At 37.3% G+C, this 27380-nt stretch overlaps 1 protein-coding gene across 5 annotated transcripts in view; it reads left to right on the top strand.

The window, feature by feature from the left end:
• The window catches only part of SKIC3 (SKI3 subunit of superkiller complex), a 49474-nt gene that overhangs the window by 5365 nt on the left and 16729 nt on the right, over positions 1-27380 (top strand). For all 5 annotated transcript variants that reach the window (XM_071581737.1, XM_071581736.1, XM_071581735.1 and 2 more), the window contains 25 exons: positions 704-802; positions 899-1007; positions 2748-2888; positions 4524-4625; positions 7432-7565; positions 7979-8065; positions 8162-8265; positions 8373-8499; positions 9732-9911; positions 10344-10468; positions 11296-11549; positions 15070-15172; positions 15968-16156; positions 17033-17177; positions 17339-17417; positions 17524-17585; positions 17685-17741; positions 18687-18755; positions 19665-19739; positions 20344-20485; positions 21738-21831; positions 22400-22477; positions 23800-23924; positions 25554-25677; positions 27078-27296. In XM_071581737.1, the coding sequence (XP_071437838.1) occupies positions 704-802; positions 899-1007; positions 2748-2888; positions 4524-4625; positions 7432-7565; positions 7979-8065; positions 8162-8265; positions 8373-8499; positions 9732-9911; positions 10344-10468; positions 11296-11549; positions 15070-15172; positions 15968-16156; positions 17033-17177; positions 17339-17417; positions 17524-17585; positions 17685-17741; positions 18687-18755; positions 19665-19739; positions 20344-20485; positions 21738-21831; positions 22400-22477; positions 23800-23924; positions 25554-25677; positions 27078-27296 (3023 nt within the window). The remainder of the gene's footprint in view (positions 1-703; positions 803-898; positions 1008-2747; positions 2889-4523; positions 4626-7431; positions 7566-7978; positions 8066-8161; positions 8266-8372; positions 8500-9731; positions 9912-10343; positions 10469-11295; positions 11550-15069; positions 15173-15967; positions 16157-17032; positions 17178-17338; positions 17418-17523; positions 17586-17684; positions 17742-18686; positions 18756-19664; positions 19740-20343; positions 20486-21737; positions 21832-22399; positions 22478-23799; positions 23925-25553; positions 25678-27077; positions 27297-27380) is intronic.

Genomic DNA, 27380 nt, shown 5'->3' with positions numbered 1-27380 from the left:
ATTAGGTTTGAAGAAGAAGGTATGTTGTTACAAATTTTGCCTTCCTTGTACCATTTTATGTTATGTAGCAGTTTATTATTGCATCATCTTGTACTAGACAATTAATGTGCTTTGGTTCTTGAGTACTGCTTCATGTCAAGGAACTTGCTTCATGAGTTTCTCTGTTCATAGTACAGTGTAAACCTAAATAAAGAGTTGGATCCAGATAATAAGTAACTATCCACCTAGCTATGGAAGGGCTAGAAGTCATGTCCTCTAAGGAGCAGATGATAACTTTGGGTTTGACTTGTTTGGAGGAGACTGGAGTGACCTGGTGTCTGCAGCTTCCTGAGGAAGGGAAGTGGAAAAGGAGATGCTAAGCTCTTCTCCCTGGCATCTAGCGATCTAATATGGGAATGGTTCACAGATGAACTGTGAATGGTTCACAGAACTTGACATGTGGGAGCATTTCTTTACGGAAAGAGTGATCAGACATTGAAATGGCCTTTCTAGAAAGCCACTTGATGCCCCAAACCTGTTGCTGTTCAAAAGGCATTTGGTCAAAGTCCTTAACACAACATGATTTAGCTTTTGGTCAGATCTGAAGTGGTGAGGCATGTGGACTAAATAATTGTGTCTTCCTTCCAACTGAAATATTCTGTTCTATGAAGATAACATTTCCTTGGAGTCATTGTTTTTTGCACTTGTATTTTTTTTTATACAGCTTTTGACTGCATTTGAGCATGCAGTGAACTCTGCTGACACTGTTCCTGGTGAAGACCACCAAAATCTTTACAAGGACTTTATCCAGTGCTTGTCAAAAGTAAGGTTATGTTAAGGTATCTTAATCTGTGAATAGATTAAATATTTCACATCTGGTAATTCACAAAAATAACTATTTACTTCTCTTCCTTTCAAGTTTCCTCATGAGGCAGATAGGTTGGAAAAGGCCTGTAATGATATGATGGCTTTGTATCCTACCATGAGTTTTCCTTTAGAAGTACTTTGCTTGCACTTTGTTAATTCAGGTGAGTGGGATGGATTTAGGCCTTTCTGGGTCTTAAGTTATTTTTTTATAGTTAGTTTTGTGGCAATCTGTTTACAAGTTTTTGTGCCTCACAGCCCAATACAAGTACACTGTCATGTTTCTGTGTCATGTTTCTGGAAATGAAGTATTTAGTCCTGTGACTTGCTATTTTGGTGCTCTGTAACTGAGTGTGACTGTAAATTGACAAAAACATTCTCCAAGTTAAGTCCAACTCTGGCAATGTGTGAGGTGTCAAAGAAAGAATGCCTTACAAAACTTGAAAGCAGCCTCTCCAGACAAATGAAGGTTAACTTCTTAAGCTTATAATAAAAAAGAGTGTTAGCCAGTACTCCAAGGCAGAGGATGAGCTACACTTAACATTAGTCTTGACACAGGTTATCTCCCTTGGCAGAAAAAAACCAGGCAGACAACAATTTCTGAAACTTTCTTAAAAAGTGTGCCTTGTGAATAGGAAATAAGCAGATCTGTTTAGATATGTCTTCTAAGTAGAAAAAGAGAATCTTTGCAGGGGGAAAAAACAAATCATGGTGTGTTCAGAAGTGCAGGGATCTGAAAGTACGCAATTGCTATTTTCAGTACGTCACTAAACATTGCAGTGGTGTTGGTTACTTTCTCAGCATTTCAAAGATAATGACTAGATCTTGTTACTTCATTTTGTTTTTGAAGGCATCAGAAGTTTTAAAACGAAGATTAGGAAAAAGAGTCCTCTGGTTTATATAAAAAGTTAAGACTTTCAACTTAGGCAGAAAAATACCTTTTCCAGTTTTGAAGTCTAATAATGTACCAGCATAAAACAAAAGAGAATTTTTGACTTTTATTAGAAAAGATGAAAGCAAATGAGGCCCAGACTCTAAAATTCTTAAAACATTTGAAAATGCTGAATGTTTTGGAGAAACAGGCAGAAATTAATTTTCAAAGGAAGAAGTTGGCACAGTTCTTGTATACCAATACTGTGACAACGTCTCACCATTCACATGCTTCTTGGAGTGGAGTGGATGCTGGTTATGTTTTAGTAAGGCTGTTTCTTTTTATCTGAGTCATTTTGACTATGCCTTACTCCTTCATGCTCCTCACTTTACAGGCTTGTAACTCATATGCATTGTTATGTCCCCTTTATCAAATGCAAATCAAAGGCAACCATTATGTCAACATGAATCACTAATTTTTAAAAAGAAAATAGTCCCAAAGGTTGTTGCTGCAAGTCACAATTGTTCCTTTTAGCGCTACCAAGACTACAATCACAGCTAAATACAAGTGTCAAAAGTTAGTGACATCAGTTAAAGTTAAACAAAGACATTAAATTATATCGTTTCACAACAAGGTTCTTTCAGCAAGTGCATCAGTCCAGATTTGTAGGTATGCAAGGCTTACTCTGGATGGAAATTATTTTGATTTACTTGTGGCAAATTTTGACATGTGGGTACTCAGCTGGACTTACATGAAAAGCATATGAAGGAATTAGTTTTTATTAACAAAGGAAGTGTACCTGTAATAATTTAACAAAAGTGGATATTGAGGTTTCAGATTGTCAGTTACTTTGTCTGGAGGTAATGAATATTTAGACTACTGCTTGTTTTTGGGGTTGTTTATGGGATAAAGGGTGATAAGTATGTAATGGCTTTGGAAAATTACTTGGAACTGTAGGTATTTATGTAGATAAGGTATGCTGCTGCGTTTTTCAACATTTAAAACTATAAAATGTATCTTTTTCTCAAACCAGGTAGTTTGTCGGAAGAGGCCCTGCACTGTTTTTCTAGGATTGTGGAGATGGACACAAGTAGTGGTCCAGGTGTCATTGGTTTTGGTCTAAAATGCCTCCAAGAAAAGAAATACAAGGAGGCTGTTAAGAGTCTTACTGAAGGTAAATGTGTAATACGCAGTACGAGTAGTCTGTAGTTTGAATAGACATTATTAATTAAAGAGATACAGAATGTTTATACAGCATAGTTAGGGAATCTTATATAGTACTTTGACAGTTCTAAGACCAGCCTTTAAAAGAATACTCACAGTTTCTCTGATTGTTGAAAATTTTTTAAATACAGCTCAAATATAACATCTCTGGAGTCTGTTACTGGTGGTGGTCAGTTCTCTGGTGTTTTAATGTAAGCTCTTTTTAATCCTGCTGTTACTGGGAAAATACCTAGATGAAATAATAAATATAGCAATAGCAATAAACGAAGGAATATGGAATTTATAAAGTAAAATGTAATGCAGCTTCTCTAATTGAGTCAGTGCATTTCTTCACCTGAAAAAAGATTTATTTCCTTTGAAATTACTTCATTTTAAGATCTCTTTAACACTTGAACTGGGTAAACACTTATACTGAGTATCTAAAAAGAAGTATTCAAAGAGTTTCTTTTTTTTGTTGTTTTACAGTAGCCATATTTACTGAAGAGTTAGCTTACTTGTCTGTAGTTAACTTGCTTGCATTGAAATGGCAAAGCTCTTTGTCTTCAGAACTATGCTAGTGGGCAAATGAGACTACCCACCCTCACTCTAGTGGCTATGGCAACTTATTTTCAACATTGCGTAAATAACTATTTGGGATCTAAGTGTTCATGAGTCAGTCAGACTATGCTGTGATATCCTGCATCCATTCTCTTGGATTTAGAATAAAATTGTTTCTGAAATTGAATTTTGGAATACTCTACAGTAGCTTACCCACAGTGAAATAATGACTTGCCTAAAGTGTGAAGTAAAAGTCTCATGTGCTTAAGAGGAAAAAGTGCTCCATGAAAAGCAAATTCTTCTGGCTTAAATGGCCATTGTATGTTTTGACAAAACGTACATCCTGGTTTTGACTAAAGATAGTATTTTATTTTAATTATTTTTTTTCCTATTTTTACTGTTATATGTAGTACTCTGCTCATGAGGGGAGAATACAAATGACAAAGGCTCTTGGTATAATGTATAAATGTATAAGCTTGGAAATTATGTCTTTCCCAATGAGCCAAGCAAGTGTTTGCATCTTAGGCATTATAGTTATATACTAGAGGACAGAAATTCAGATTTATTGATGAATCTTTAATTAAGGCCAGTTCACCAATAAGTTTCAGTGAAACACTCTTGCCATCATATTTTTTGCTGTCTTGAAGTTTTATAGGCCTTTTCTGGTTTCTAAGAAAAACTTGATAAAGCAGTCTACAGGTTTCTGATGGTTGATCAACAACCAAGTGAAGACTTTTTTCTTTTTGAAACAAAAGTGCACCTTAAGCCGGTGTTGTGTATTTTCTCACTTTATACTTGCTTTTTCAGTATATATGTCATTATGTGCAGAAGTAAGCCTAATGCTTATTATTTTTTGTCTTGTTGCATGGATGCCTTTACATCTCAAACTGTCTAAAATAAGACTCAAAGAAGAAATTAACTGCAAGTCTTGTTGTCTGATTGATAATACGGTTTTGATGGCGTTATGTGGTAATACGGCATCTACCAGCTACAGTGTCTTAGTAACTCTAATCAACTTTTGTGATTGCCTTTTTTAAACTCTGACTAGGTTTGCAGAAGACTAACCAGTGTCCAGCAGCATGGCATTATTTAGCAGAGGCACAAATGAAAATTCACAAATACAGAAATGCTGTCCTGTCCTGCAATCAAGGTAACTGCTTGCTAATTGAAAGCGCAACTGCAGAGATACACTGCTTTATGTAGTCCAGCCAAATGGGGCCTTTGTGTTCTAGGTCTGAGTTAGTAGCAGGCATAGTCCCTTGCTTTTTGTAGTCTCATGGCTTGTGCTGCCTCTTGGTTTATGACAGTGGAAAAGCACCTCATGCTGCTTAGTCTTAGGAACAGAGAAAATACTTGGCTAATCGGAACCAGAGAGCTGGTTAACATTTAGAAGGTTTACATTTTCTGGTGTGCTGCTTTGGCTGGTGGTTGACAAATGGTGCCAAACAACAAAGAATTTCCTGAAACTGCAAGGGGTAGGTGTCACATATATGTAGTCTGGTAGACTTCATATTTCAACCTGAAAGATAAGCTTCTAATCAAATTATGTAAAATGCAGAAATGATGCATAGGACATCTGCATCTGAAGAAACCTCATTGAGTATAAAACCTGCATCTGTGCTAGCTGGGAATGAGGAGGGTTATTAGGATCTAGTGATGCATGACCCTGAGATTAGCTCAGTTGGTTAAAACTTGGTTGTAATAATGCCAAGATCATGGGTTCAATCCCCTATGTTGGGCCATTGACTTAAGAGTAGGACACTATGATGCCTGTGGGTCCCTTCCAACTCAGAATAGTCTGTGATTCTGTGATATCTAATCTGAACAGAGCCACTATCTGATGGTTATGAAAGAAGGAGCAATCAAAATGGACATTTTTTGTGACAGGGACAAACGCAATGAAAAATTTCCCAAGAAAGGCTTGAAGAGATAGAAGTATGCTGACCTGGCTGAACAGTCATGGGAAATTATTGATGGCAAGGGAAAGTATTTGCCAGAAAGGGATATTGAAAAGACCTATGAATTTGTGTGGAGGAAATATGAAAACTGAGCAGAGTAGGTAAAAAGAAATTTATTGGAGAAAGAACGAAAATGAGGTAATTCTTTTCCTGTCTTTCCCTCCTTAAGAACTGGCTGAGGATTATAAAGATGAAAATGATGAATTATTAAGGGATTCAAGTAATTGCTTGCTTAAATTGTCTTGGCACTGAAATGCTTGAAAGTATATGGTGTGGCCCTAACTTTTTAAAAGGGTTGTAGGAAATTTCAGGGAAACCACTGACAAGTCTGGTATGTTTAATGGTTTATTTAGTTAAAACTGGAACAATAGAGCTAGGTAAGCGATGTAGAAAAGTATTTTGAGTATAGACAGCATGGATTTCGTTAAGTCGGTTGTTTTGGGTTTTTTTTAGAACCCCTTGAAGGAGGTTATGAACACATAGATAAGGTAGATTTCCAGGTGGTAATTGGTAAGATTTCTTAGCTGACTGTTAAAGAAAGTGAGTCACCTTGGGTTAAGAAGTTGTTGCATTGAGTGTTGGGGTTAAGTTAAAAGGTAAAGCACAGTAATAATTATGTCTGTTTTCAGGCTGGAAGGAGGTGTCTCTGACGTTTGCACCAACACCTGTGCCTTTTTAGAATGTTGAGTAATAAGGTTACACTTCTATTCAAAGCAGACTGCAAAGCTTTGAGAGGATTACCACAGTGTGTAACTAAGTGTTAATTAATAAAATTCTATAGTTTTAAGTGCAGAAGCATAGAGCTGTGGGAAGAAGTGTTCTTACAAAGGTGCCCTACAGTCTTGTTGAAGTAGAGTTCAGAAGAGTCCTTATTCTGTATTAGAAAGAATTAGACTGTTTCTTCTGTGCTTTGCAGGCAAGTCAAATATTAGCAATTTCAGGGAAGGAAATAGTGAAACAGAGTGTCAACATGCATTAAGAACTTCTGCAGCATAGTGAAATCTGTATGCAGTTCTGGTATCCATCCACCCCATCTCAAAAAGAAAATAATAGTAGAAGCCAATAGACTAGTAAATAAGGATGATCAGATACATGAAAAATGCAGCATATGAGAACAAGTCCTTTCCAGCCTAGAGAAGAGATGTTTGTGACATCTGTGAAGGTGCGAATGATATGGAATATAAATAAAGTTCAAGTGTTTTGTTTTCTTTTGTGAGATCTGGTTAGTACCAAATGCAACTAAAATGACAGACTCAGAACAAACAAAGTAAGTTTTATTCCTCCATGCAAGGGGTAAGGTATTTTTAGCTAAAAGATGCTGTTCATGCAGAAATTTTTGGGGTCCAAAGAATCTGTGGAAAGCTGGAGAGAATTCTGGAGAAACATTGCTTTTTGCTTGGCCAGTCTTAACTGTATCAAGTACGACAAAAGTTCATCATACATGCAAATACACACTAATATTAATAAGTAATTACTTGAGTTATGCAGGAACTTCTTGCCTTTGGAGAATCCTGAAGCTCAACAGAGATACCTTCAGTCTCTAAAGTGAGATTATACTGTGCATTGGAAAAGTTATCGGTACTGTGTAGAAAGGTACAAAGTAACCTTCATGCAAGCACAGAGATAAATCTCTGATTTCAGTAAGATTATTTTCTTTAAATACTGAAATGTAAACCAACATATTTGTTGAAAAGTCATTGAGTTCTTCAGAACTCAGATGGGAAAAAGGTGGCATTCTATTCATATGGCCAGCAGCTGAAAAGCAGTCAGTGTCCATGTGTCTGAGAGGACCTCCCTAAAACTGGCTTAGTTCTAAAACTAAAATGGATTGAAATTTTACAGAACAGTTTCTTGAATATGGGGGAGAGTACTTCAAGTGGTGCTATATTAGTCTGAAAAATTGTGATTAACAAGATTTTACAAATACTTGGAACAGTGATGATCTTTATAGTTTTGGGGTTTTTTTAGTTTTACTTGAAAGGTTTTCCTTGCCAACAGCTCTTGAGGGTCTTGGAATTCCTGAGGATCATAATCTTCAGTGGAAGAATCTTGCCCTTCAGTTGAAAGCAGAGTGTTTGATTAAAATAGCTGATGCTGATGCTGCAGAAGAAGCCATTAAAGCACTTGAACAGGTATTTTCATGAACTAAAATGTAGGTTTTTTAAATTTAGAAAAGTGCCCATCTTTCTGTACCCGGGCTGTGTATTTTCCTCCTTTCTACATTCTGTGTGGTTTAGACCATTCCTACCAGCTATAGTGTAATCCAAATATTTCTTTCATCTCTGCTTTTTTGGTTTTGCTGTAGCTCTTTTTCATTTGCAATTCTAGTTTTACAGGTTGTCACTTCTGACATTGTCTGGTTTTGCTCATTTCTTCTGGGCTTATGCAAGTTCTATGGCTGTTGTTCACCTTCATTTGAATTATTGTTATAATCCTGCTTCCTGTGTCCTTCATTCACTTGTCATTAGTCTGCCTGTTTTCGACACCTTTGATTTCTCAGTGTGGGGAGAGAATAAACTGATTCTGGTTTTGTTTGGTTTTCTAGATTATAGGTGCAAGCAGTGACCCAGTGATTTCAGCTATCAGGGGTCAGGCTTATCTAAACAAAGGTTTAATGGACGAGGCTTCTAAGGTTAGTGCTGTGTTGTTATTCCTGTAAGCTATTTTGTAAGTGCAATTCTTAATTTCCTAGAGAAAATAATTAGGGAAAAATTACATTCTTTTTCAGATTTCACAAGAGCTTCTCTTGTCCCATCCTGATCTGGCTGAGTCCCACGCTCTAGCAGGTTACATCCATTATTCCCAGAAGAACTATAAGCAGGCAGAAAGAAGGTAGACTTTTTTTTCCTTTTCTCTAACAGAAATGTTATACGGAGTAGAATATATAGTTTGCGGCTTTTGAGGATTTTTCTGATCTGACTTAAGTTCCTTTCATTTAGTTTTCTAAATGCTATTGAAAGAAATGCAGAAACTGCAGAGTATCATCAGTACCTGGGGCTCACATACTGGTTCATGAGTGATGAGACAAAAAAGGACAAAGGAAAAGCACTCGTTCAGTTCTTGAAGGTAATGGCTACTTTAAATATTCACGTAGGATTAGTGTTTTCTTATGTCAGAAAGCAAAACCAGAAAATATGCTGACTGGAGTGACAGACTTGAATGTTCTGCTTGTTACAATGTATAAGCCTGCAGACCTGTAAACCAAGTTCAGCGGTGCAAAGTGGCATTGTAGGGAGCTGTGCAGTTACCTGGAATCTCCCTGCTTTTATTTTCCTCTTTTCATCTAATTCTTGAGGCCTTTGAATTAGACAGACATAGTGGTGATTGCCTCAGTCTTCATTCTTGTGGGCTGATACATCAAGACCTCTTGATGACCAGCATAGATATTCGAAGACATTTAGAAATGGGGAGGGCAATATTCAAACTGGAAGAAAAGTGAGGAAGGAAAAAAGTTGAGAATGCTGTTAAGAGATTCAACGTCTGGATTTAAGTCTGTAACCCCCCCTAAATTTATATGCTTTTCTAATCTTTTGGTTTTTAGTGATTATGGCTTTTTCTCTGAATATAGGCTATAATGTGAATCCAAAAGATTTAGTCTGATATCTGTATTGATAATATGGGGGTATAGAAAATAAGGCTAGGCATGGTAAACTCACCCTATGACTTCATGGCAGGTACTGGCAACTCAAATCATTGCCTACTGTTTGCAGCTTAATTACACCAGAGTGTCCTGGTGAATGTAGTTGCAGTGGACAGCAGTTTTGGTTCTAAAACATTTTGTATGTTCTTTATTATTGACAAAGCTGTTTTCTACTGCTTGAAGGCTGTTGGTTTCTTATGTATAAACAAATCTGCCAAGTACATCTAAGAAGGAACTTAAACTTTAGAAAAGGCTGGAGTTAATTGTGAGGTAATGTGATAATCTGCCAAGTACATCTAAGAAGGAACTTAAACTTTAGAAAAGGCTGGAGTTAATTGTGAGGTAATATGATAAAAGTATGAGCATAATTTTTGAAACAGTAGAATATGAAAATTATGGGATGTCAGCTAGCACAGCTAGTTTGTAAGTAGTTCATGTATAAAATGCTTTGTGTCATGAGGTGTGCAGCAAATTTTGCAGATACTTAAAACTTGGGTAATCTGCGCCATTTTAAAATAAAGTTTTACGACTCAGATGTGTCACAGAAGGGGCTTAAAAAAGTTGATAAGGAGAGATTAAACAACTAGTTACACTGTACCTGTCTATCAGTGTAATCTTTCAAAATGCTGTCTTATGTTGCATTCGTATTTCCTTACAGGCCGCAAAATTGGACAGCTACTTGGGAAGTGCCTTTTTTTATTTAGGTAACTACTACAGAGACATTGCTGGCGATACAAGTAGAGCTCGTGGTTGCTATAAAAAGGCTTTTGAGCTGGATGAAATGGATGAAGAATCTGGAACAGCAGCTGTAGACTTAAGCGTGGAACTTGGAGACATGGTATTGTGCTTTCAGAATTTCAGATTACTGCTGTTTTGTTCTTCTCTTAATCCTTCTCTTTGAGGAATCACTTCAGGTTTCCTTTGTATTTGAAAATAAGATCCAAAAACAGATACTCTATCATTGCTTAGTAGCTTTCACAGTTGAACCTGCTTCAATTTGATTCTCCTGTTTCAGACTAAATTTATGCGGGGAGGAGGGTAGGAGAACCAAACATAGCATTGGGAGTCATCACATGTGTGATTTAAATGAAGAATTTCTTCAGCAGGAAACATGAAAAGAAAGCTAGAGGGGTTTCTGTATTTAAATTGTGTGACCTCTGAAATTGTCTCATGCTCCACCTTGCTGCTTGCAGGAAAAGCATACAAAGTCATCAGAACGTTTAAAAAACATTTCTTGTTTACTAATCTGGCATTTTTTGTGCTTTGTTAGGATACTGCTCTGTCAATCCTGAATGAGGTAACTGAAAAAGCGAGGCCTGGTACAGCAAAATGGGCCTGGCTTCATCGTGGACTTTACTACCTGAGAAGTGGTCAGCCGTCACAAGCAGTGGTTGAGTAAGAGAACTGGTGGCTGGTTTAAGTCCTTTTCTATAAATCCCAATGAAATGGTCTTTGATCATAGCAAATTTTGAAAATAAGTTAGCTGGTTGCTCGTTCTAAACAATGGGAAATGGGTCTGAGCAAGCTGTGTCTCTCTTCTGTTTCAGAATTCTTAGAATGTAGTCTTGTTAACATAGCAGTGTTCTGTACTAACAAGTGTTTTGATTTAGCTTGGCAAAATGCCAACTGCAGAGAAAGAGAGTGAAGAGAGAGAGGAAAAAAACTAGAAGTGAACCTTTAAAATGGCAAGGTTTTTATATTTACACAGAAGAAAAAAAATTAAAAACAGAATTCAGTATAACACATATATATATCCAAAGGGCTGGAGTGAAGAGCAAAAAAAACCAGAAGCTCCGCCTCCCTCTTTTTTATACTTGCTATGATGTCAGATGATATGAAGTATCTCTTTGGTTGCTTAAGTCAGGTGATGCTTGTCCCCTTCTACCTACGGCACTCTGTCTCGGCCTGCCAAACTGAGGCCAGCTAAAACTAAGGCCAAAACTACCACACAAGCCTGGTGACAGGCACAGACAAGCATTGCATAGCACTGAATAATGAGCCAGGGTTAGGTACAATGCCTAAACTTATATAATATGCTATGAAGATGAAAGTGCCACTGTGCTGTGTTTAAAAGTTGTATATAATTATGCATTTGTGTCATGAAGGTGTATAATACAAAGTTCTACTTTCCAAGTCTTCTGAGAGTATGTAATGCAAGGAAATACTTTATGTTAAATTTTATCACCTTTTATTTAAATAAGTTTATGTCTTGATATCTTCAGTTTGCAGGCAGCTCTCAGGGCTGATCCAAAGGATTCCAACTGCTGGGAGACTCTAGGGGAGGCTTATTTGAACAGAGGTAGCTACTCAACAGCTCTGAAATCCTTCAGGAGAGCAAGTGAGCTGAACCCAGGGCTCATGTACAGCATTTATAGAGCTGCAGCACTTGAGCAGATTCTAGGCAAATATGAAAATGCTATAGCTACCTATCAACAAATTTTAAAGAAGACAGAAAACTATGTGCCTGCACTGAAAGGTAATGTGTCTGAATTTGAAAGTGTTCACTCTTTCTCCCTCTACACACTGTAGTGCTTCAGTCTTTTGAAAGGGTTCTTGGTGTATTGAAGTTTTCCTGCATGGAAGGGATAGGGTTTTATTTTGGCTATGTAGAGCAATGTGATCCCCTGTATGAAAGCTAGTTTGTAGTAGCCCTCAAATATCTGAAGAACTCTTAAGTCATGATGAATGGGACTGATTATTTCTCTTTAAAGTAAGTATGAACAGTAATTAATCCTTGGCCTAACAGACCAAATGCGAAGAATTGAAGATAGGTAGAGGAAACCAGCGAACAGTGCTGCAGTTTCACCTAAAAGACTGGCTCAACAGGCAGTGGAATCAGACTGCCATTTCAAAGAGGTGGGCTTATACTAATTTTCTGCTTCTCTTGATCATTCCTCACTTCTTGTGTTAGCCTAGTTATCCCGAACACTGAGCTTCTTCAAGTAAGGAAATATCCCAGGGGGTCTCACAAGTGTTAAAGGTGACAAGATGTAGAAATTTTCAAAATATATAGCTAGAAGCAGAGAGAAATGGGGCAACTGGAACTTCTTCCTGGTGTTAGAACTGTGATTCTGAAGTTACGGGGATTACTGAAAATTTTAATAACAAATAAATAATTGTTCTGTTCACATTCCTCCTGCCACTTAGTCTTCAGTGATTCTCACCCCACACCCCATATACCTTTCTGAACCAGATGTTGTTTGCTCCTTGATACAAGTATACTTTAATTGTGTGAAAGACCTTTTAATTTTTGGGTGAATCTGAGGTGATTCTTGTAGGACTTAAATCAGAAGTGTTGAGTTACTATTGCAACAGTAAGTTTTTCATCTGAAAGAGTCTTGTTGATACCTCTACTCCTGTATAACTCCATCTAATGGAGTTTGCCAGACTAAGGCGACATGGCAAAAACTCCATGATGAAGTTCGAGAGTATTGTAGATAGACAATTTTACTAGTCATTAGGCAAGAAGGCAACAGCTGACTGCAGCAGCAGTTTGCAAAGGTCTTGTATAGAAGTATGCATGTGTGTATGGCTTTTTTAGTGTCTGTAGGTAACTTTTGACAGTGTTATTTGGAATAAAATGCTTCGAGAATACATAAGTACACAGTATCAAGATTTCCCCCTAACAGTTGCCTTTATACCTACACTTTTCTAACATCTCCGAAATCTTTTCTTCATAATCCCTCCCATCTTAATCTCTGGTTTATTAACTCTAGATCCCACATTGAGTCTCAAAATAGTCTTTGCTTTCTTAGAGGCTGTTTATGATATCTTGTGTGCTAAGTTCTGTAGACCTTCTTAAAACTCTCTGAAGTTCTTTTGCTTTCCTGTCAGTGTTTCCTTGCTACTGTTCTGGTGGGTTTATACAGTTTCTGAGTTGAGTTGTTGGAAACATTGTCTCCTAGTAGGTGAGAAAATAACTGTACTTGAATGCATCTTTTGAATGTGTTTTGGTTTTGTGTTACTAAACAGTATGTTTATTTTGCCTCTGCTCTAGTATATCTTCTAATGAAAATTTTGGGGAATAAAGTTAAGTTTGGTTGTAGATTATAAAGTGTCTTGACATCTGATAAGTTTATGATCTTGGGACTTCCGTGTAGTCAAGACATACCTGTTGGTGCCAAGATTAATATACTTGCAAAATGTAAGTTTGGTATAGGTACGGGGTACATGAGGAGGATAGCTTTAGAACTGTCAAAATAATACTGAGAATAAATGGTACTCATATGCAGTGACTTACTGCCAGATAGAATTACTTCAGGTGCCGGCAAGATATGAACCAAGTAGTTACTGATTCCAAAATGCTAGAAACTGTGGCATTAGATTCCTTTTTATCAGTGGAATTTATTTCTGTTTCTGATGGGTTGACCCATGCATAATTGTCAGAGCGGGGAGAAGCATATTTTGTGTCTTGATCCACAAGTGTGGAGAGGAGAAAAGTTTGCATATAGCAGGAGTGAGATTAAGACACAAGCGAGGCCAAATGTTTGTAACCAAAACTATAGTTCACTCTAACTATACATTCCCTATAAAGAGAAGAGAAAGGAGGAAATGGGACAGAAGGAAGGAGCAAGGTATAGTCACCACCATGGATCCAGTGGCATCCTATAGATCCATTCCTTATCTGCCCTTTTATGGAGGAGATCTCTGTCTGGGTTTGTTGGGTACTTGATTATATATAGGCTAGGTGGCGCGCTTTAGGATACACTATAGTAATGGCACGTTTGACACATAGTCTGTAGCAATGAAATACTTTCTGCACATAGGCATTGGTATTCATGTGACATTCATGTGATATTAGAGCCTATAGGTTAAAGCATTGATACCTGTGTGATGGTTGCATGATCTATCTTGTTTGTGCACAGTCTGTAGGTTGTGGTTAACTGAACATGCTGTTTTTGCAACCATTGTCTTAACTGCAAGTCTTTCCAATGGAGCTTAGGCAATGGTGAAACAAATTGGTTTTTAGTGGTTCTCTATTTTTTTAACAGTTCTCTACACCTTGTTTGGATACCAGCTGCCCAGCAAGCTTCTCTGTCACTTACCTTCTTAGCAGGATGTGAGCAGGGGAGAAAATAAGATGAAAAAATCTCATGGGTCAAAATAAATACAGTTTAATAAAGCAAAAGCAAATGCCAAATGGGGAAGCGAAGGAAAACAAAATTTATTCTCTACTTCCCATCAGCAGTCAAAGTCTAGCAACTTCTCATGAAGTAGGACTTCAGTTTGCCTAGTGCCTCTCTAGAACAAATGTAATAACAAATGCCTTTCACCTCTCTCTTAGCTTTTATGGCTGAACAGATGTGATATGGAATGAAATATCCCTTTTGTCAGTGTGGGTCAAATGTTCTCCTGACTGTGCCTTCTCTCAAGATTTTGACCACCCCTAGCCTACTACTGAAGTAGGGAATGTCAGAGACTGCCTTAATGCTGTTCCAAACATTGCTCACCGGCAGCTGGAACACTGGTGTGTTACCACCAACTTTCCAGCTAGCAATACATATGAGGTTTGCTGTGGGAAAAATTAACTCCATCTCAGCCAAACCCAATGCACCATATGAAGTAAATTCTTACATAAATAGGATTAAATAATGTTGGCTTTGAGTCTTGAAAAAATATTTCCTCTTTTGCGTACTATGACATTTGTTCTTCTTTTTTTGTGTTTCAGGATTCATTTTTGATGTGTGTAAACTGCAAGTTGGTGTGTTTGTCAAAGACTTAGCAGTGCAGAGCAGATTGTTCATGATGGGTTTACTTACTGTTATGTTTATTTTAGTAAGCAAATTATTCCACAGTTCACACTTGACAAGATAGATTAAAAGCAAATTGTCTGTTTTGACCATTGTGAGTCTTTTCATTTTGTGATAAGTTTATAATTTCTGCAGGGCATATATATTTTTCTAATGAACAGGCTTCCACCTTCCGTCACCAGCTTAATTTTTAACCATATCGTAAAAGCATCTCTTTTCATAGAGGATATTTTCTTGTCTTTTCAGGACTTGGTGAGTGCTATTTCATGCTGGCAAGATCAGCCCTTGATAACTATTTGGATAGGAAGGCTCTGGATTACATAGAGCAGGCTCTTGAATATTTTGCGAGGTTAGTACTAAATACTCATTTAATTTCATCTCGGATTGTGCGTTGACAGGCAGTAGAATCAGATTTAAGTGTTTGAGGATTTTCAGTTAAACTGAATTGAATGGACCAGGGCTTCTAATGTGGAGGTAAGAATATACTTATTGAAATGGTTTGAATAATACATTCTAAATGTAGACAGCTTAAATGCATGGTATATACAGAGTTTTGGGTTTTTTTTCTGTTTAATACAGAATCATTTGATTATAACAAAAGTGTGAAATGACTTGCAGTTCTCTTCAGCTGTTCTCCTGATATATGGGTCTGGAAAAAGGGGATTCCTATCAAAAATATTGTATAAGAAGGAAATATTCCTTCCTTCTCTCAATCTTTTTTTTTTGCATTTCATACAGAATGTTTTCGTGTCATAAATTAAGTCTTGGAATAACTACTGTTAGAAAAGAAGGTCCATCACATGTCTGCAGATGAGTAATATGATAGTTTTCTAAAATCCAAGAGTGTATGTAGTCAGCTGACATGTTGATAGATCATGGCTAATTTTTAGAATTTTAGGCCAGACAATGTTGGAATATATTGACATTTTGTGGTTTGTTTTTTCCCCATATTTAATTTTTTGGTTTTGACTGTTTAGACTTATAGCTTGAATAGGAAGAAAGTGAATTAAAGAAAATGAAACAGCTCACTGATGAATTGCATTTGAGTTTGTGCCACTCTTCAAAGTGGCAAACTTTTCTTCAAAAAAGGATATTGAAATACCTGAAGAGATGTTGTGTGGGTTTTCTGTATAATTAATTACAGGGCAATAAAGCACCGTCCTGATATATCTTGCCTCTGGAAACTGTTTGGAGATACCTGTACTACTGTGCATGTTATTTCACCAAGCAAAGTGTGTGTTCAACTACTAGGATCCCTTCTTTGGGGAAAAATGGGTCAAAATGCAGACAAACAGATGCTGAAGAAAAACGAGCTGCTCATTCTGGGAGGAAGGTAATACTTTTTTTATTATCAAGAGCTTCTACGCAGTATAGAGTCTCAAATATTCTACACTATTTAATTTCTAGAAAATTAAAGACACGCTGATCTCTTGACACCTACGTAGTGGGTAAATAGATTCATGTGTTTCTTTCAAGTTACACTACTCATTTCAGGGTAATTTTCCTGTATCGCGTCAGTGGCTCTCAGCACTTCATCTAGCACATGCTGTTCTTGTTTCTGTCTCCACAGCATGACTACATCCTCCAAACTATACCACAAATTGTGCCTCTTTAAATGGGGTGATTGCAGTATTTGGTAACTAATTCTCCCAGGACAACTGAAGTCCAAGATAATAGCTTTCTGTCTGTACTTCTTTCTTGTAAAAATGTCATAAATTCAGAGGTTTAGAGTACATTGGAATAGGGAATTGCTTGTTTTGAATTTCATGATCTAGAAAATATTTGCAGTATTTCCTCCCTCTGAGCTTTTTGCAGCTGGATGTGTAAGGGAAAGAAATGCAGCTGCTTAGTGAATCTCAAACAGTATCTGTAAAGTTATATACTTTCTAGGGAAAGTCTGATGAGCTGTAAAAATTACTGATGTTTAAATAAAAGCGTGCATAATGTAACTGACAGAGCTTTTATTTAATACACACCTACATAACCACACCTGTGGCTTCACAAGTGGTGGGCATTACAGACTACCTCTAACCAGGATAGATTCTGTGACATTGTCTGAATTAAAAAGTGTTGTTTGTTTGCTTTCCATTTTTGTCTGGTGTTGTTTTGATGGTTTAGATTTTTAAGCACTCTTTTGAATGTTCTTTCAGCTTTCTGCTCTTTATGTAGAGACTTGGAATAATTGATTCTGTGATTCCTGTTTCTGTAGGTGTTACGTCACAGCTTTAAAATTGATGCCTTTGCCTAGCATATGGTGTGATCTTGGAATAAATTATTATCGACAAGCAGAGCACCTCACAGCAGTGGGCACTGACATCAAGGAGATCAGTGAACTTCTAGAGAAGTCTTTGCAGGTATTACCTGTTTTTCCTGGTACATCCTTTAAACTGATGGTCATGCTTCTCTGCATACTCACTCTGTCCACAATAAAACGTACATCTCTGAATAAGTAAGTGCGTAAAGTCATAATTTTAGCTCTCCTAATGATTACAATTCACATTTGATTTTCTTCCAGTGTCTCAAAAAAGCTGTAAGACTTGACAGCAAAAGTCATCTTTATTGGAATGCACTTGGTGTAGTTGCTTCTTGTAGTGGTAAGTCTTCAACAACAGACCTAGGTCCTAAACTGGAAGGCAACTTGACTAATGGTATTTTGAAATTCAGTTAGATCTAGCTCTCCTTTTTTTTTTCTTCCCCCAGCTATTGGGAATTATGCTCTTGCTCAACATTCGTTCATCAAATCTGTTCAAGCTGAGAAAATGGTAAGTGCTGTAGGAAGCTTCCATCTGTTTCAAGTAGGCATTTAAAACTTTTCCCCTTTATTTTTGCATAGTGGTTTTAACTTTGCTTTTTCTGTCTAGAATATTGTTGCCTGGACCAACTTGGGGGTTCTGTATCTGGCAACTGGAAATATTGAGGTAGTCTTATTTCCCATTCTCAAGTATAATTTACCTTTTTTTTTTCAAGTGTGTATATGGGGTTGGGAGTGTGGGGAGACAAAAGAAAGTCCGTTTCAAATTCAAGAAATGTACTTTCTTCAAAAGAAATTAAATTGGCACCCACACTTTACTTGAGGAATGCAAATGAATTATTTTTTTCTGGAGGGGATAAGGTTAAGTGAACTGTGAACTGCTGCTGAATTGACAAGGTTGCTTTCCAAGTAACTGGATGGAATGAAAACTTACTGGAAGGACTGAGTAGTGGTTAGTCAAATCAGAGCATGTCAGGTTTGACCAAGAACTTCTAGTTGTAGGTCAGAGACTGAACTTTCAGTGTTTGAGTTCCCATAAGTAGCTACTTTCTGCTCACCAGCAGATGTATGATGTATTGTGACACTCTAACCTTACAGAGTTTCTCTGGAGAAAAATTAGAGTATATTGCAAGGGAAGCCTGGAGCTCTCACGCAGCTAAAGTACATCCTATTTGCTGGTTAGAATTAAATAAATTTGGTTTAACTGAAAATCTAATGATCAGAATTTTTTTCAATAAAAATAACTTGATACTACAGACAGCTTTTATTTTTAAATTTTACTGAAAATTTACTTTTAAATTTAATATTTTAAAATATTACTTGTTCCAAGGGCTAATTTAGCTTCTGAACTCTCTTGGTGTTATCAGAAGTTTTAGAAGGGAGGGTAACTTTCCTGTTGTAAAGTTTTTTATTTTTTTAAAATTTTATTTTAGAGTAAACTGGTTTATTTCTCTGCACAATACATTGTTCTGTGTGGCACGGTAGATATTTTAGTAGTGACCTAATTTGGTTCATTAAATCTTTTATAATACCTGTTAATACCCGTGTGTACTCAGAAGTACTCTGTTAGCATGCCAGACAGTTTAATAGCACTATTATTTTTGTTTTACAGCAAGCTCATGAAGTCTTCAAGGTAGCCCAATCTCTGGAGCCTTCGTACTTGCTGTGTTGGATTGGACAGGTATGATGAATAATATGAAAACTGTGCACCAGACCTAGCTGTCAAAGAGTGGATTTGAACTTCACCCTAATAATTGGCACTTATTTGTGTTCCTAAAAATTTCTGTGGTAAGGGGAACTTACAGTTCCTTGAAGGTGGATAGGACCCTTTGTTTCCATAGTGGTGATACAGTGGAAACTATACTCATCGATGCATTTGCATAATGGCTGATGTTGTAAGTACAGTAAGAAACTATCAACAAAACAACCACTGTTTGTGCTCTGAGGCTTTTATTGACAACTGTCAATAAAGCGTTGTCTTTACAAGGTGATAGTTATTTCAGCTTCAGCTGTACCACTCACTAGCTGTACTCTCTTCTCAGCTCTCCCTTTCTACCACCACTGTTAGAATGAGTAAGCCTCTAATGTAAGTGGGACAAAGCACTTCTCACTTCCTGGGAAGTCCCTTTCTCCCCTACCATTGACAGCTGATGTGGTCCTGCTGATATCTAGGCCATCTGTGAATAGTTGAGGTACTTGTGACTCATACTTCTATGATCATTATAGGAGCACTTCATAATCCCATGCTACTGACCTGCTAATGATAATCTAATTGAAACTCGATTCTAGAAAAGGATGTCACATGTTGAAATTCAGCTCCTGTCAGATGTTGTTATAAGTTGTTCTAACACAAGTCTTTGTCCTGAAGAATGTAGAGTAGCAGCAGAAGACTTGAAATTACTGATACAGTGAAAACTGCTTGTGCCCCTTTTAATTGTGTTTGTTTCTAAAACCAATCCTCCTTGAAGAGTATGAGGAAAAGAAAGTGTCGTCATGTTGAATGTTTAAGAAATGCCTAACATAACACCTACTGAGTATTCTGTCGTCATGATTTTTAAAGTATCTGACTTCAACTCTTGCTTCTCTGTAGGCTCTTATTGCAGAGATGGTAGGCAGTTATGATACTATGGATCTCTTTAGGCACACAACTGAACTCAATATGCATGTGAGTATAACAGTTGTATTGCTAAGTTTTTGTATATCCAATCTCTCTACTTAGGAGATTAACTTTTTTTAAATAGTTGTGTCTTCAATAGTGAAACTTTTACAGTCATGTTTCAAATGAGATTGTCTTACTTCCATGTTGTTCCTGGCTTACATTGGTACAGTATAACAGGTGGTTATGGTATTAAATGCTTTAGTCTCAAGGGCCCAAGAAATTACTTCCATAAATTATGAAAAAACATTCTTCATGTTCCTACAGAATTGGACATAAATCAAAGGCTTAAATTGTAAGTATTTTAGGAGAGAGCAAGGACCCTGAGTTATAAGAAAGTGAAAGCCTTACTCTCGTAGCTTTTTTTGGTTGTCATCCCCACAGTGGTGCAGAAAATTATATGAAGATGTAAGAATTCATTTTGCCCAAAGGGCAAGCTAAAAGTGTGTGTGGAGTAATTTAGTTTGGTATTTTCTTCTTCTTGACACTGATGCAAATTTTTGGCCAAAACTGTCCTAAAACACAAAATTTGTATTATAATCTGTAATTATTTTGCTGTATCTTGAGCAGGTTTAATGACTCGTGTTTTGGGGGGGTGTGTTTGTTTCTTGAGGCTGAGGGAGCAAAAGGCTATGCCCACTGGGTATGTTCAACACTGCAGGACAAAGCCAACAGAAACACTGAACTGTATCTGTACAACATTATTCAAATGAATGCTATTCCAGCAGCCCAGGTGGTCTTAAGCAAATATACAGGTAGGTAATTTAAATACTTCTCTAACCTGTCATGCATAATGTATGCATTCAGAATGAACAGATAAACCTGTACTTTGTATCTGGAGAAGATAGGCTGGCTAAACTGGGGAGAGGCTTTTGAGCTGTAAAGTAATCAAAACAGGGTAAGCAGACCACTGACTTTTCCTGTCACAAAAATGAAACAGATGTAAGTTCTCTTTGCCTACTCAGTTGTGTAGACTTTATTTCAAAGACTAACGAAGATAGAGACCAGAGCCTTGTCATGCTTGTCATAAGGTGCTTGCTCTCAGACTCCCTTTGCGTTGGCTGTATGCATAGGTACGGATAGATGCTAGATCCTCTGCCTCTGTGCCATGATGCTTGGAAGAAGTCTGTTCCTGTGTGCTGTGTAACTCCATAGCCTCAGACATACGACAGTGTTAACCTTCCGTAGGTGATGAACTATGTCTTTTTTGCACATGGTTACAAGCCAGCCTCCCTATTGGAATAGGCTTGAACATGTCTAACCTGAAAAGTAGAGAGAACTAATACGGATTGTTGTTAATCTGCAATGATTACTGTAAATAAATCCTTGGAGTAATCTGTTGCTGACTTTTGAGAGCTAAAAAATAAGGTGCAAGCACTCTAAATGAGATAGATATAAGATTGTATTTCTTTGTGCCATCATTGTTCTTAAGTGAACTGCTGGAGATACTTGCTTCGTAATCTGGGAAGAAGAGTTAGAAATCTGAGATGAGATGACAGCTGAGAAGTCTGTGCCTTACCCATTTTTTGATTCTGTGATTAATTGCTAAGGTTAGAAGAGACCAGAATGGGTCATCTGGCCCAACCTCCCTGCTCAAGCAGAGTGATCCTGTAGTACTTTGCACAGAATTGTTCCAGAGATCTAGTATTAAAAATAAACAATAGGATTCTACCAGTATTTTACTAGAGTCAATATGAGATGAATACTTTGCTATTTCATTACAAAAAAAGAAAAAAAAAGAAATCATGGTGTACTGAGAAACTTAAAATATATTGAGTGCATTAATTCTGTCATAATATTTTAAGCATTTTTGAGCTAACCTGATGTTACATTCTTCTGTATTTGCCTGCAACCTGTCAAAATTATTCTAGTGAGCAACTGACAGAAATACTTAGCAAACTGTTTTGTATATATGCATACACTGTAGTTTCAGTGTAGCAATCTTTGTAATGCTTTTTCACAGCTCTTTCTAATCTTGTTCTCCTGTTGTCAATTCTGATTTTCTAGAAAGAAATCCAGATGATGTATCTGCTTTTACAATGCTTGGTTATTTGAATGAATATTTACATCTAAACCAGCAGGCAGCATATGCCTATGAGAGGTAAACTGTATACCTTTGGAAAGCTTACTTGACTTCTTTTCCATGCATCAGCAGAAAAACTTAAAGTTTTTTCTTTTCCTTGAAAAAACCCTCCTTACTGTCTCAGTTCAGCAGTACGTTTTAACTAAGTGTGTTGTACGGGGAGGTATGGGGATGTTTCTATACCAAATTTGGAATGCAGAACACAAACTGGAAAAGATGTTCCAAGGCTTCTGTGTCTTACCAGGAGATTTAACTAATTCACTATGTGGGATTTCAATAAAATCTTGGGAGTAGGTAAGCTTGATTTTAGTGTTTTAGTTTTATTCTCCATTCCATTCTAATTATTGCAGGTTGGTTGGGTTTTGGTTTTTATTGTATTTTGGCTTTTTGGGTTTTGGGGTTTTTTAGTTCTCTTGTTTTCAAATGGTAGAGGAAGGTGGCAAACAGGAAAATAAGCTCTGTTTGTGTTTAATTAGCATAGAAAAGCTTCTGCGTAAAACAGTTGTCCATTCTGCTCTGAGAACTATTCTCAAAATATGCATGTTACAGTCAAAGGGTGATTATTTTTCACTGTGGTTAATTTCAGGGCAACTTCATTGCTGAAAAACTCTGATGATACTGAGAAATACAATACAGCAATGCAGAACTATGGCAGGTCACTGTGGTAAGTGTTTGTTGACATATTTTCCAAGCCCCTAACTTCAGCTTTGGTTGGAGTGAGTGCAATGGCACTAAACATGATGAGGCTTAAAAGATGGAAGGTCATTGCTAAAAATAATCTATTAAACATCATTCCTAACTGTAGACTGAATTTTCAGTAGGTTTGACTGAATTTTGTATTTGCTCCAGAAATGTGCAGTGAATTAAAAAAAAATCAAATTGCAAGAATTGCTGTATGTCTTCAGAGGTATCAGTGATTTTCTTATCCTTAGCTTGATACTGTAGTCTCTTATTCTAGTCCATACAATGTAGTTGTTGTATGGTCTCCAGAATAAATTGTGATTTTTTTAAATAATTTTTCTTTTACAAACTCCACATGTGAGATATGTAATAGACTTAGTCTGAATGAAGTAGCTACTATTACATTTATTCAAAATACCTCCACCTGCCCTTTGAATTTGTATTGACTTGTACAGCTGGAAGCATGTGTGATTGGGGTGGTGTGTACATCTGTGTGATTCTTCTGCTTGTAGACCCCCTCAGCTGTAGTCCTACTCTAAATTCTAAGTTCCGTTCATGATACCCTTCTGGTTCAGAGGGGATGCAGGGTGCCAGTCTTAACAGATGAAGACTTTCAGACTTCACTGTGATACAAGATAGCTCAAGCTCTGCTAATTAGATATTTGTTAGCTCTCTTCAGAAACTTTGTGTATTCTTAAGTTTGTGTATGTGACACTGGAACTTCCAGCCCATGGTGATGTGGTAATTCATTAACTTCAGATATTTTAGAAGCTATTCTTTAGATTCCCACATCCAAGATGTATGTGTGTTGATTTCTGTGTGCAACTTAGGCAAGAGGAAGCTCTAGTAATTATTAATTAGTTTAATAAAAACAGTATCCTGCATTATTTCTATCAGAGTAGTCTTAGAACAAGAATGCTGTAAGGTCTGCCTGTATGTGCACTTGCCTGTCTGTGTGTGTTCATTGTTTGATTTGCTTTTTCCATGTTTCTCCTTTGCGATTTTATCTCCTTCTTTTGTGTTGACCTTTAAGTGACATCCTTTTATATATATATAGCTGTTGTGCAGATGGGGAGGACTTTTTCCTATCAATTACTTTTTGTTCAATGGATAGTTTGAAAGAGTAACTGCTGTAACTGAAGAAGGGTGGGGAATACAGCGCATTCTTGTCCTAATATGGCTTTTTTCTTGTGGAATCTGCTTAAAACTACTGTGGAAAAGAGAATACTGGTCTTCAAAGACGGTTTGTCTGAATTATAGCAGCTGTTGCTACGTCCTTTATACCAGTAATTTTATTTTTTTCAGTGTCCTTGGTCTGAGTGATAAGGCCATTGAAGTTTACGCATCAATACCCTTAACTGAGTTTGATGGCATTGTGGGATTAGCTTTAGCTTACTTCAAGAAAGGACTCTTAGAAGAAAGTATCAAAGGTAAAATTCTCAGCATTATGGGGCACCTCTCTTGAGGTTAATCTTAAAAAAACCTGTTTCTCTTACCAGCCTAGTTATTCAGTTTATTTTGCTCTTTCAGTCCTATTGCATAAGTACAAACTCCACAATTATTTTAATACGTTGAGTACCATGTGCAGTTTTGGGTACCACATTCAGTTATTAGAAAGCGTACAATGGAGTCATAAGGATGGTGAAGGGTCTGCAGGGGAAGCCTTATGAGGAGTTGCTGAGGTCACTTGGTTTGTTCAGTCTGGAGAAGAGGAGACTGAGGTGAGACCTCATTACAGTCTTCAACATCCTTACAAGGGAAAGCAGAGGGGCAGGTACAGATTTCTTCAGCCTTTTGAAAAGTGACAGGACTCGAGAAAATGGCATTAAGCTGAGTCAGGGGAGGTTTAGGTTAGTTAATCAGGAAAAGGTTCTTCACCCAGAGGGTGGCTGAACACTGGAACAGACTCCCCAGGGAAGTGGTGACAGCACCAAACCTGTCTGAGTTTAAGAAGTGTTTGGACAATGCTCTCAGGCACATGGTGTGATTCTTGGAGTGTCCTGCACAGAGCAAGGAGTTGGACTTGATCCTGATGAGTCCATTCCAACTTAGCCTATTCTATGATAATCATTAGGCTGTTCAGCAGGGTACTAGAACTATTCAAATGTATTAAGGGAAGCTACATTTCTTGACGTGCTTAATTCTTGTCCATTAAGCTTTTTTTCTCGTAGCCCCCCTTCATCTCAAATAAAATGACTTTTCGTGGAAGAATCAGGTCTAGTCAAGATAAGACTGAGAGGTGATCTCATCAATACAGCTATCTCAAAAATGGGTCAAGAAGGTAGTGCCAGACTCTTTGTGGTGGTGCCCAGTGACAAGTCAAGGAGTAATGGACATAAACTAGAACATAAGAAATTCCACCTCAACCTAAGGAAGAACTTACTTACATTAAAGGTGTCTGTGCACTGGAACAGGCTGCCTGGGGAAGTTGTGGAGTCTCACTCTCTGGAGACTTTCAAAACCCACCTGCGCAAGTTCTCTGTCACCTCTTATAAGGGACCCTGCCTTGGCAGCGCAGTTGGACTGGATGATCTCCAGAGGTCCTTTCCAACTCTGAACTGTTCTGTGATAGGAGATTAATTTGTTGTTTTAAGCACTTTAGCGATAAATACAATTCTGTGTCATGGTCTCCACTGCTAAGATGTACTCACAAAAACATGTACTGAATTCTAAGTGTTGAAGTGTAAGCACTCAGAAAGAAGCAGCCGTCTCTATGTTTTAAGTAATCTTTTATTTTAATTAGAGTGATGTGTGTCCATCTGAAGTACCATTTCATAAATGAACTGTCACATGAAAGTATTGATACTGTGTCCTTTCAGACTTTTTCTGAATATCCTGATGCTGCTTTTCAGTTCTGTTTTCACTTGCTACATATAAAACAATTTCCAGGCTTTGAGTAGTAAATCTGTAAGTGTTAGCTGAATTTTTTTTGTCTTCTGCCTATGATTTGAGATGTGAAAATACAGTGAACCTGAATGCAAAGTGTCTCTCTAATACCATGCTTTACAAAGGTTGTATTTTTGATTATACTTCATTTCTGAGTCTTTAATTTTTACCAGCCTATGTAAAAGCCTTGTCTTTTGCTGAGTCTGAAAAAGATAGAGCACAAATCCTGACTGCCTTGGCAATAATAGAATATAAACAGGACAGAGTGGATGCTGCAAAGACACTGCTGTTAAAATGGTGAGTAAAGATAATGGTAATCTGAATATGATATTTTACTGTACTGCTGAATCCTTACATTTCATTTTTGTGGGAACTCAGGTGGGTATTTTCTTTTGTACTGCAGAATAAAAGTGAAAATGGATGCAGTGCTCCTACTGCTGTGATATATCTGGTTTTGTTTCATGGCTTATGTCTTCCACATTTTTAAAGCAGTATGGAGTGGAAGGGCTGGACAGTTCAGGTGTCCAACATACTTGAATGGTAGTTTTAGAAACTTTATCTTTTAAGGTAACATTACTTTGTAGTTTACCTTAGCACTGGGCAGTATTTTTGGAAGAGCTCTAGATGGCTAGTGAAAACCATTTCAGTTAAAACAGTAAGAAATCTCCAGAACACTTATGTTCCAAGAATGATAGACAAGGACAGTCCTGTAGCTTCACCATGAAAAGAAACAGATCTGTATTAGTTGGGCAATTAAGTCATGGATGTCTGTTTTTTGATCTGTGGAACCTAAAAGACTGTTCATCATTGTTAGTCTTCTGCTAACTACGGATTAAGAGTTAACTTCTTAGCCTCTCAGCGTCAACCCTCTGTCAGTAGAGAACTGCAGTAGTGGCAGTACAGCACATCATCTTGCCAGCAGACTCCTGAGGTTCCTGAAGTAGTGAAGTCCATTACCTGGTACACTCTTAAATCCCAAGTAACTCATGATAACGTAGTAGGAATCTGATATTTCCTACATCCTATAAATCACTGCAGACTTCTGTTTTTGTCATAAACATCAACAGTGAGAGTTTTCTAGATGACCTTGTGTGTGCTTAAAAATAAAAAAGTAGTAAAAGTAGGTTTGGGAAGGAAATGTGTAAATATGTTGAGATCAGAATTGGGAGCATAGTGCTGCAAAGGTATATGGTGGGGTTTAGTAGTAAGAACAAAAATGGTGCATTCCAATTCAACAGACAGATGTCTCTGCTGTCTGCAATTCATAGTAGATGACTTAAAGGGCCTCAGTAGGAACTTGAAGAAGCTACCTTTTTAATTCCTCATAGCCAGCTTGACACAGAGGTTTTCAACAGTGAATATGTCTTGATAGCTAATAAGGTAGAATACCATTTCTTACTTGTCAAAGGGTGCCTTCTGCTTATGTTTAACAGCTCTTAATTTTTTCTTTCTAAGGTCTGAAAATAAAACATAGAAACAGAAGCTTACATTCTTGTATTTTTTGAAGGCAAAAATAATCATTAAGAGCTTGATTAGGGAGCTGTAGCTGCCTGATCCTGATCCCACAGTGAGAGACTGTTATTTCCGTATACCATTCATGATTTATAGGTGCAAGAGGAGTCAGAAGTACACAAGTACTTTAATGTTAGCGGTAAGTTCAATTTGTGCTCCAGAATAGTGTCTCTTTCCTTCAACAGCTCATTAAAGGAACCTAGTATGGAAAGTCTGAAGGCTCTGTGCACACTAGGACTGGTAAAGCAGGATGCAACACTTGCAACAGCAGCGCTAAAAGAATTACTGAAGTATGAAAAAGGGAATGATGGGATTTATGAGCAGTGTCTTACTGCATCTGCTATTTATGCATTACAAGGTAGAAATGTGAGGGTCCAGCGAGTAGTCTCCAAAGCAGTACACAGGTAGGTAGTTTGTCTTGCTTTAGATTCCCCTGTAAATGTATTGCTTTGATTACCTTGAAGAGTAAGCAAACTTCTGTTTAGTTA

Source organism: Pithys albifrons, chromosome Z (assembly GCF_047495875.1).
Source record: "Pithys albifrons albifrons isolate INPA30051 chromosome Z, PitAlb_v1, whole genome shotgun sequence".
NCBI classification, from domain to species: Eukaryota; Metazoa; Chordata; class Aves; order Passeriformes; family Thamnophilidae; genus Pithys; species Pithys albifrons.
The sequence above is the reverse complement of the archived record's forward strand: the minus strand, read 5'-3'. Positions and strand labels throughout refer to the sequence as shown.